The 11,171-nt window shown below is 53.7% G+C and overlaps 1 protein-coding gene across 2 annotated transcripts; it reads right to left on the minus strand.

The window, feature by feature from the left end:
- Positions 1-2,744: 2,744 nt before the first annotated feature.
- Ppp1r14a (protein phosphatase 1 regulatory inhibitor subunit 14A) lies at positions 2,745-7,085 on the minus strand. Of its 2 annotated transcripts, none has more exons than XM_023721435.1 (4): positions 6,811-7,085; positions 4,700-4,780; positions 3,801-3,833; positions 2,745-2,946 (listed from the first exon to the last, which is right to left on the minus strand). In XM_023721435.1, the coding sequence occupies exons 1-4, from the start codon at positions 7,009-7,011 to the stop codon at positions 2,827-2,829; spliced, it is 435 nt and encodes a 144-aa protein (XP_023577203.1). In that variant the 5' UTR covers positions 7,012-7,085; the 3' UTR covers positions 2,745-2,826. The 2 variants fall into 2 exon arrangements, with proteins under 2 accessions (XP_023577203.1, XP_004636826.1); XM_004636769.2 differs by having other exon boundaries at positions 2,745-2,928; positions 6,811-7,081.
- Between the last annotated feature and the right edge of the window lie 4,086 nt (positions 7,086-11,171).

Genomic DNA, 11,171 nt, shown 5'->3' on the forward strand with positions numbered 1-11,171 from the left:
AGGTAAAGATAGGCAACAGCTTTGTAGCATCCAACCTGGGCCTGCTCCTGGGACTAATGGTCCGCTAACCCCGCTGCAGCCGGCTCTGCTCTAGCGCGGGAGTCTCGCGGAGCCGGGAGGGGGCGCCTGCAAGCGGAAGGCGCACGGCCTGGCGCCACGCCATGAGTGGAGCGTCGCCACCAGAGGGCGCTACCACTACCCACTTACCTACTGTGGGCCAGGGGCTGCCCTAGCTAGAACATGGGAACACAAGAATCTGAGTGACCTCGGGCACGAGGACAGGAAAGGTGGGAGGCAGGGGACCAGGCCAGAGCCTTCCTTTTATTCTGAGGACCAAGGGGAGGCTGTGGGTGTAGGGACACGGCCACCTCTAAGGTGAGCTGTGAAATGAAAAAGACAAGGTATGCTTTGGGAGGCCAACGCAGGAGGATCCCAAGTTTGAGCCCAGCCTGGGCAATTTAGTCACTCAGTGAGATCCTGTCTCAAGATAAAAAAAAAACTAATTTTATTTATTTATAGAACCGGGGATTGAACTCAGGCCCTTGCACTTGCCAGGGAAGCGCTTAGTCCACTGAGCCATCTCCCTGGCCCCCAAAAATTTTAAAGGAGCTGGAGATATAGCTCAGTGTGAGGCTCTGGGTTCAGTTCCCAGTACTGGGGAGCTGGGGTGGGGGGCGAGGGGTGTGTAAACTCAGCCGTGCGGCACGGAAAGGGGATAGATAGGTCATCGATTCTTGCTCCCTCCACTCGCAGGCACTGGAACCATGCCAAGTGCTTAACAACCCTGACCTCTAGGGGAAGAGGAACAGGGAAGGATGCGGATGGAGCCGGTGGGAGTGTGATGAGCGTCATTCGGCTCTGGTGTGGGTCACAGACCACAGGACGTGGGAGGGCCAGCATGTCCTCTTGGGCCCTTTCCACATCAGGGCCTGCAAAGGGACATCTTGTAGGCCGTGGCGCAGGAGGAGAACTGACCCTTCCTAGCAGAGATAAGGCTGATACCTGCCTGGTCCTGGTCTGTGCCATGTGACTTTAACCTCAGCCCTCCAGGAGGCAGGGACAGTTCCAATCGTCTTCCTCTGACAAATGCGTACACTGAGACACTGTGGCAAGTAAGTCACTTACGATCACACAGCTAGGAAGGAATAATCTGAATCTAGACAGAAATACCAGAGGCTGTGTTGTTTGTTTGTTTTTTGAGACAGGGTCTCCCTATATAGTTCAAGATGGCTTTAGACTCATGGCAATCCTCTTGCCTCAGCCTCCCAAGTGCTGGCCAGCTATGCTCTTAACCGTTATGCTCTGCTCCTTCCCAGTCCTTTTGCTCTAGCCTTGCTTGGTCATTTTATTCCTTTACAAACAGGATATCTTCAAGGGCTGTGAGCAGTCACTAACACCTCAGTATGAATTAGCCAATCTGCTCACACCACTAAAAATAAGCACAGCTTTGGCCCTTATGGACTTCCAGCTTGTAGGAGTTAAATATTTGGCCTCTGGAGTCATGACATCTGGGATTGAAGCCCAGAACCGCCCTTTCCCAGCTGTGTCTTAGGACAGGGACATCACTAAACTGAACCTCAGTTTCCTCATCTATAAAGTTCCTGTTTTCCAGAGGCCCAAAGCCCTGTACACTTAGGACTTCAGGACCTGGGCTGGAGCACACAGCCACCCTCACAGTGATGAGAAAGAGGAGCAGGAGGAACCAAAACCAGGTTCAAGGAGGGGGAAGTAGTGTTTTCTGGCCCAAGTTGGGGCTTTGGGACATGGTCCCCAGGTGGCAGGAGGCAGCAGATGACTCACTCTGCACAGGGACAAGGCCACTTGCCGGCTAGGCTACCTGGGTCACTGATCCTGGTGGGGAGCTGGAGGTTCCGCCATAGGCAGATGGGACAGCCCGCTGCCCTCTTTGCCTGAGCATCTGGGGACCCTGGTCCCGAAGACCCGCTGTTAAAATGTGTTAAAGGACCACTGTCTACTTCTGAGCCAGCCCCCCTACAGGCCCCAGCAAGGAAGGCTCTTTTAACCCCTGCTGAGTGTGTGACCTCCCTGTCCCAGCTCCAGGGGATGCTGTTCATGCCCATCCTACTTTCAGGAAGCTCCTGCCAATATCTGATATTTTCCCTGACTCAGACCTAGGCCAATGCCCAAGTTCTGAATTCCCAGATATGAACGGCACCCATTCAACCCAAATCCCAAAGCATCTTCCTTCCAGAGCCCCACTTTACTTGGCTTTCCTCAGGGAGCCCTCTGGATTTCTTCACCACACCAGGGAAAGGCTCCCGGCGCCTCCCAAGGCCCAGCCACCTGTGCCACCCAGCCCACCTGGCCAAGTCCTCCAGGCGGCCCCTTCTCTCTGCCAGGGTACAGGCTCCATGATGCTACTTTGTGTTCCCCAGTTTATGGTCTCAATTCCAACAGCCACCCCAAGGACACACAGCAGCCTGATAACCACATTCACCGTGTGACCACTAGTGTGGTGTTGTGGCGACCTGGGCCACACTGGGTGGTTTGCATTGCCCCTGGCACAGAGTCCGGGCTCAGGTCATGCCCCTGCCTGCTGCACAGAGGGGCCCCGCTGGCCTGGGCCCAGGTGGGGGAGGAGGACAGGATGTGAGTCCCATCCCCAGGTGGCCACTGCTGGGTCAGCTGGTGGTTCTCACGCTTTTGCTGTAGGAGGAGGGAGTCTGTCAGAGATTCGGGAGAGGGAGGCTGGGGGTTTGGGGAAGGAAAACCAGGCACATGGGTCACTGTTATAGACCATTAAATACAACACATACATAAGCCGGGGGCTGGGGAAAGCCGAGGGTCACAGAGGCCACAGTGGTCCTATCGGGGGCTCGGGCTGCCGTCGTCGGAGGGGCTGGGCTGGTGGAGGCCTGGCTGCTTGTGGAGGCCTCGCAACTTGGCCAGTAGCTCCTGGATGAAGTCCTGAGGACAGGATGGGTGCTGAGAACACGGGGAGGGGGTCCCCCAGTTCCTCTGGCCTCTCTTCTTGCCGGTTTGGGATCATGGGAGGGATGTGGAGTTAGGGAGGGATTTGGGGGAGAGAGAGCAAAGTGGAACAAGAGGTAGAGAGTGGTGGGTGCTGGGTATGGTGATACACGCCTGTATTCTCCGCACTTTGAGAAGCTGAGGCAGGAATATCCTCTAGGGTTTGAGGCTAGCGGAGCTACATAGTGACTGCAAGACCAGCCTGCACTAGACAGGGAAACCGTGTCTCAAAAACACTAAGAGAGAGAAAGAAACCACAGACAGACAGACACAGACAGACACACAGGGATGAGAGATACAGCGGCACAGGGAGGTGATCGGGTGGTTCCCCAGAGACACAGGCCTGAGACAGCTCCAGGGCAAACTGACACACAGTGACGCTTGTCCCTTGCAGCCCAGAGCTGGTTGGAGAAACATGAATATTTTTCCCTTTTAAAGCAGGGAAGGAAGTGGGAGGGGTTGGGTGGCAGAGCTTCAGGGCTGGAGGATGGGGCCCCCCAAGAGGTGGGGCAGAGAGCCCAGCAGTGGAGGGAGGGATTGGAGGGGAGGGGGCAGAGGGAAAGGGGGGCCACAGGGCAGTGGGAAAGGCAGACACAGGAGCAGATGGGGAAGCTGCTGATGCAAGCTCATCATGCAGCCCCTGCAGCAGATGGGGAGAGAGGAGGAGGAGGAAAAAGGGGGCAGGCGAAAGAGGAGGAGGAGGAGGAGGAGAGGAGGAGGAGGAGGAAGACAAAGGACCTCAATGGGGGGAAAGAAGAGTTGTTCCAGCCAGGGCCAGCCTCCCCCTCCATACAGGCGCAGATACTCACCTCTGTGGGGTTCGTGCAAGACATCAGGAGGCCCTGAATCCCCCAGGGAAACAGTAAATGATTAATATTTAGACCCTTCCACCCACCCCTCCTTCCTTCCCTCTCTTTCCTCCCTCCTTCCTTATTGCAGGCCTGGGGAATACTGCGTGAGTCCAGGGCCTTTGCACAGCCCTTTTTACTTTTATTTTGACACAAGGTTTCACTGAATCTCTAAATTGCCCACTCTTGAGCTGGAACTTGGCATTTTCCTGCCTCAGCCTCTCAGGACTGCTGGGTGTGTCACCACCCCTGTTCTCTGCTTTCCCAACAAACACCAAAGGCCATAAGCTAAATGGGAGATGGACCCCTACGGACTTCAAGCAAGGACACAGACCGCAGACCTCACATAGCAAACTTGGGGGGATTGAGCTACCAGGTCCCTGCGTGAGTAAGTCACATGTGGACCCCTGGATGGGCAGAGACCATAGGGAAGGGGCTCAGCAGCCAGACCGCTTGGGTTTGCATCGCAGCTCTGCTCTGACTGAGCTGTGTGACCCTTGGCAGTTGATTCAGCCTCTCTGGACCTCATTTTCCTTGTCTGGAAAACAGAGATAATAACTGTGCCTACTTTATTGTGTTTTGTGGGGACTGGAATAGTTACTAAGTGTAGCCAGGCGTGATGGCCCAAGCCTGTAATCCCAGCACTCTGGAGGCTGAGACAGGGTGGCAGCGAATTGGAGGCCAGCCTGGACTACATAGCAAGACTCAAAAAACAAAACAAAAAGGAAGAGTCTCTAAGTGTAAAGAAATCAAGCCACCATCCGGTGTACAGTTATGTGCTCTTAAAACATATGAGCTCCAGCCACTCTTTGGGGGTAATGCAAGGTGGAAGACTGGCGGGGGAGTGTTCACTCATCTACCTGGATCTTCCGGCTTCGCTCCTCTTCACTCTCTAGCTCCAGAAGCTCATCAATGTTGACCTCATCAGGCATATCTGCCTCCTGCAGCAGTGAGAGAGGGCTGCTCAGGGTCCTTTCCCTCCATCCCTGGCCTTTGTCCAGGGCTTTGGAGGGGCCCCACAGCCCCCAGAGCCCAGCTGGCAGATTCTGGAGCAATAATGTGGCAGTCAGGGACAGCACCACCAAGGCGGGACATCTGGGTGCCGGGGGGAGGGGTGACAGATGGGTTGATGGAGGCCTGGGGCTCTGTACCAGCCCGATGCCTGGGCCCGTGGGCCTCCGGAACCTTGGGGTTGGCACTGGTCTCTCCCCTTGGCCGCAGTTCCCACCAGGGAAAACAGGCCTGGTCCAGTCTTGGAATGTCAGTTTCTGGGATCATGGCGAGGGGCTGGCTTCTGCCCTTTCAAGGAAAAGTCTCAGCACTAGGTGTGTGGGGGAGGGGAGGCTGCCGGGCGGGCCCCTTCCCCCAAGGGACAGGAAGGGGGTAGGGCTGGGGGCAGCTGGGGCTGGGAAGAGATAACCACCATGACCCCCAAGGTGGGCGGACGAGATGAGTCACAGGTCTGTCCCTGAGTGTGTGGACACCAGGGACGTGCAGAGCTTGGCCTCTTGGGGCAGTGGCCCAAAAGACAGCTGGCTCAGCACCCCAGACAGGGACAGGACCCAGCTGTCCCAGCAGGAGAGCCCTGTGACTAAGGCCTGGCCCCCACAAAGTCCTGCTTTCCCAGGTGGGGAATTGTGTGTGGCAAGGAGGGTCCAGCAAAGTGCTAGGGTGTCTGTACGTCACACACCTGTGTGAATGTCGCCCAGAGCCTGACACATATAGGGGGGTCCAGAGCTAGATGTGAGGCAGAGGTACGTGGTATCTGGGTGGCTGCCCACAGGGTTGCCTATGGTACCCACTGAGGATGGCACCGACCTCTATCAGCCACATTTGCCTGTTCACTATATATGAGCCCAACTATACAAGAACAGAAAGGACCTTATGTCACTGTGGGGCTCACCATCATTGAGCTTAGAAGGTTACTGTGGTGGCACACACCTGTAATTCCAGCACTCTAGGAGGGGCTGAGACAGGAGGATCCCAAGTCTGAGCCCAGCATGGGGAACTGAACGACTTACCAAGACCCTGTTTCAAAATACCGCCAGCTCTGTGAGACTTGGATCTGTGGGTGTGCACTGCTGTGTCCACCATATACCTGGCCATGTTCCTAGGTACACAGATGTTCTACCAAGTGTGACTTCCAGCAAAGACCCAAGTGACAAGGCCTCCCTGTCTGCCTGTGGCCTATGAGTAGATGTACATAGCGGTGGCTTATGCACTTGTGCGCTGAGGGCTGATGCAGTTGCCGCCTTTCTGATACTGTGTGCCCCCCCCCCCAGCTTTTGCATCTTGCAGCTGTAACAGCTGTTGATTTGTATCTGGGGTTTGCTGGTTGGTGGGACTTTTTTTGTGAAGGTAATATAGATGGTCACGTGTAACCTGAGTCTCTCTGTGGCCCAGGCGAGCCATCAGAGCTTGTCCTGTCTGTGTCCCACAGCTTGTACTGATGCACATCGCTGAACAGCTGTAACTTGAGTCATCTTGTGTTGAGTGTAGTTGTGCTTATAGCTGTGGCCTGGGCTATTGTGTCTTTGGGGTGGCCTGGTGTACCTATAGCATTTGTGGACCTATCCATACCCGCAGCTTGTGTCCTTGCGAGTTTGTGTGTGGCTGCGGCTGTCAGCGGCTGTAACTTGTCACTGTGGACATCTGTGTATACTGTTGTTTCATTTGCTGCGTGTCCCCTGTTCTCTCTCCCCATCACGGTGCACGGCCTTCACACACCCCTTTCACCCTTTCTCTATGCATGCAGGGAGGCTGGGCTTCCACACCTCCCATACAGTAATCCCAACCCTTCCCGGGGACGTGCACGATTGTGTATATGTGGCTGTGCTGTGGAACAGAGACCACCAGCATGATGCACGCCTGTCCTCTTGAGCAAAAGAGGGTGCGTGTGCACCAGCGTGCAGCTGCGGCCGCCCTCTGCCCCTCGCGCTCCCCATCCAGCCCTGGGGCCCTTGGGTCTCACCCTGCCGCGGTACAGCTCCTCCAGTTGCCCGTCGATCCACTTTTCCACGTCCAGCCGCCGCTGAAGCTCCCGCCGGTCGTACTTGACGGTGACGCGTGCGTGTCGCTTCTGCAGCCCCCCGGGGCTGCCCCCCGGCCCGCGGGCTCGCGACGGGGACTGCAGCTTACTCAGCACGCGCTTGCCCAGCCGCTGCGCTGCCATCCCGAGCCGCCTGCCGCGCACTGAGCCCCGCAGAGCCCCGGGCTCCAACGAGGGCTAGGCGGGGCGGGGCGGGGCGGGGCGGGGCCGGGCGGGGCGGGGCGGGGCTCGCTCTGCAGGGAGGGCCGGTCAGCCCCGCGGTCCAGACTCAGTTTCCCCGCCTGTAGCGCTGAAGCCAGGCCACGGCGCTGGCTGGAAACGCACAGCTCGGCCTGCTTCGGGCATGGAGGGTCTGAGAGACCAAGCGGGTCCTGCAGTCTAGCGCCCCCCACCCCCAGCCTGCATCCCAGGGGCGGGATCCCGGAAAGCTCCGAAGGACCCGGCCTGTCCACGCCCTCTGGCGGTCCCTAGGGACAGTGCTGAGGCCTGACCGCCCGAGGCTTCAAGGGGTCCAGTCTAGAGTACCCCAAACCCTGTGCTAAGGATGGAACGGACCCCCTACGTGCTAAGTAAGCGCTCCATTACTGTGCTGCCTGCCACCCGGCCATGGGCCATCTGTGTGTGTGTGTGGTGTGTGGGTGTGTGTGTTACTGGATATTGAACTCAGGGCCTTTGCACTGGGTTATACACCCCACTCCTTTTTATTTTGACAGGGTCTCAGCTAAACTGCTGTGTTCCCCAGGCTAGGTTTAAATTTGCAATCTTCCTGCCTCAGCCTCCCAAAGTGCTGGGATTACAGGCACTGCACCACCATGGTCGGTCGGGCTACTGAACTGTCTTTTTGTTTTCTTTCCTTCCGGGGTGTTTCATTCACTCCCTCACCCACCCATCCCTTCAGTGATTTCTTCACTCACCTGATGAAAAAATAGTTACTGAGCACCTGCTTTGCAGCAGAGCCCGATCTGGAGCCGAGGAAGAGAACAATGAAAAGAAAGGTCCAGCCCAGTGCTCTGGAGCTTTCCCCCAGACAGTGAATGTAGTACAGGGTGCTCTATGTGCTTCACGCTAGCACGATAACTTCTTTGTACAACTATGAAGCCGCACTGGAGAAACAGAATGTTATATATGGAATAAGGATTTTTTTTTTTTTTTTTTTTTTTGTTCCTCGAATGGCTTCAGGGCACTTTTGGCCAGCGGGAGAGTTGTGAGGTTCGAACTCCAGCAACCTGAGGCTGACAGCTTTGTGGAAGCAGCCACTTAAAGGCCTGAGCTAGGGCCATGCCCCCTGTTTTTAGTTTTATAGGCATTTAATAGTTTACCAATTGGTACAATAAGATTTTTTAATATGCAGAAAACATGAATAAATTTGTTTTACACAGTCTAAGAGCAACAAATCTTACTGTAAAACACAAGAGCAATATTATATACATTCCTTTACTGATTTTTAAAAATTGTGTCAGTATTTTCAGATAACTCTTACAATCTGGGGAACTGTCCTCTCCAATTACCATCGCTGCAACGTTCAAACAAAAGCAATGCTTGCCTTCATGTCAGTGTCAGGATCAACTTCTAACTCGAAGATTGTGTTGTTTCTGCTTTCTTCGGGCTTTCTCTATAAAACTAAGCTCTTTTGCTCAGCTGATTGAAATGCTTCTTCTTTTTATGGAATAAAATGTTGCCCAGTTCTAGGATGAAAAATAAAGCCAACAAAGATTTTTAAAGCTGGGTATGGTGTTGCATGCCCAGAACTCTGGGAGGCTGAGGCAGGAGGATCACAAATTTGAGACCAGATTGTGCAGCTGAGTGACTAAAAGAGACCCTACCTCAAAAGTGAAAATTTTAAAAGGGTTGGGGTGGGGGTAGCTCAGTGCAAAGGCTCAGGATTCAATCCAACTTTTCTTTTTTTTTATATGGGGTCTTGGTAGATAGTGCAGATTGGCCTTGAACTCTTGGCAGTCCTCCTGCCTCAGCCTTCCACAGTGCTCAGTGCAGACCTGTACCACCATAGCTGGCTGCAATCCCTATTGGGAAAAAAACAAAACAAAACAAACAAACAAACAAACAAAACCAAAAACCAAAAAACAACAACAACAAAAAAAAAAACCCAAAGACTATTAGCTGTAATTTTTTGTTTTTGCGGAACCGGGGATTGAACTCAGGCCCTTGCGCTTGCCAGAGAAGCGTTTATTCCACTGAGCCATCTCCCTGGCCCCTTATTAGCTGTAATTTTGTTCTTTATTTTATGAGGACTGGGTATTGAAGTGGGCCTCACACGTTTGTTTGTTTGTTTGTTTGTTTTTGGCGGGACTAGGGATTGAACTCAGGCCCTTGCACTTGCCAGGTAAGGGCTGATTCTACTGAGCCATCTCCCCAGCCCCCCCCCCCTTTTTTGTACATGTTCATTCTTGAAACAAAGGCCGGCAAGGTAGCTCAGCAGTCCAAAGTGCCCGCTTAGGCAAGTTTAGGCAGGTGCAAGGGACCATGGTTTGGTCCCAGGCACCACATACCTCGCCAGCCCCGCCCTCAAAGCAGCCTGAACTGGCCAGAAAAAAAACAAACCAAACCAAAACAAACCAAAACCTCTATCATATTCTTTTTTCAGTACAGGATCTACAGGGTCTCATTATGTAGATTGCACTCTAGTGATTCTCCTGTGTACAGCCTTCCAAGTGCTGGGATTGCAGGCGCGCACCACCAGGCACAGTCTCAATGGCAGTTTCATTGCACCCCAGGGACGGGCCGGCAAGGCAGGCCCCGGGGATCGAACCCCATGCCCCTGAGTCTCTATCATATTCTTGAAACCAACTTTCTGGTAGAGACAAGGGGTATTTAAACAAAGAGTCAAATGTACCAGCTCCATCCACTTGACAGTGAGTTCTGCAGGCAGGCAGCTTGCTTTATTCAGTGTTGCATATTCTTCACCATTACAGTAGTACCTGGCTCGGAGAGCTGCAAAGTAATGTAGTGAAAGAGCAGCTCTGTGAGCTAGTGAGGAGCAGGCGAGTGGACAGGCCGGGGCTCCCTCTCCAGCCCCCTCCTCCAGCCACTTGCTCAAGCCCCAGCTGGTGGGGCTGGGTGGGGGCAGTTCAAGCGCTGGGAGAAGCCCAGCTTGCCCATCACGTCCCCACTACAAGGTGAGAGAGGGCAAGCCTACGGACATAGTGGAAGCCCTTAATTGTGCAAAGGAGACCTCGTGCCTCTAGCCACTGAGGGCCTTCTCTGGCTGTGACTTCAGACACAAGGCTGAATAGTGGGAATGACCCTGGCTCACAGTGAAAACACTGGAGTCTCTCCTGTGTTTCAGACCTTTGCCTTGCTGTGCCTTATCTATATATTTATTTAGGTACTGGGGGTTGAACCCAGAGCCTCTTCACTGAATTTAGCACACCATCACCACCCCTCACTCCCTTGTTTTTACAGCAGGGTCAGTCATACTAACTTGCCTAGGATGGGCTTGAACTTGTGATCCTCCTGTCTCAGCCTCCCAGAGTGTTGGGATCATGGGTATGCGCCATCAAGCCCTTCACTTGATTCATGGAATATTTCTGTCTCTTGTCCTTTCTCAGCCCTGTTTATTATCAAAACCACCGTCTTGGCAAAATCATTTCTTCAAAGCCATTTCTTCACCATCTAATTCAAATGTTTCATAGCAATTTCCATCTCAACTGCTCAAACATTCATGCATTCCCATTTTTTGTTGTTTTGTTTTGGCAGGGAGGTGCTTATGCCCTTGAGCTACCTCTCCAGCCCTGTTGCTTTATTTTGGTACTGGAATTTGAGCCTAGAGTCTGGCACTTGGCAGAGATTGTGCTGCTGAGTTCCATCCGAGGCCCTTACTTTTTATTTTTGCAGAACCGGGGATTGAAATCAGGCCCTTGCGCTTGCCAGGGAAGCGCTTATTCCACTGAGCCATCTCCCCGGCCCCAGCCCTTATTATTTTTAATTGGCATTGAACTCACTTTAGTCCAGGGTGGCCTCGAACTCACAGAGACCAGCCTTCCCAGTGCTGGGATTACAGGAGTGAGCCAACACAACTGGCTCCCATTGTGTTTTGTTTTGTTTTTTTCAGAACCGGGGATTAACAGCCTCCCAAGCGCTGGGATTACAGGCGTGCCACCGTGCCACCATGCTCAATGGCCGTCTCACAGCGCCCTGGGAGAGGGGCCGGCGCAGCACATGTAGGATTGAACCCTGGTCCCTGTGCCTGCCTAAACCAGCGTTATCTGGCCGGTCCATCTCATTGTTTTCTTTTTTTTTTTTATTTTTTTTAAATTTATTTATTT

This window comes from Octodon degus, unplaced genomic scaffold (genome assembly GCF_000260255.1).
Source record: "Octodon degus isolate 3935 unplaced genomic scaffold, OctDeg1.0 scaffold00083, whole genome shotgun sequence".
NCBI lineage: Eukaryota > Metazoa > Chordata > Mammalia > Rodentia > Octodontidae > Octodon > Octodon degus.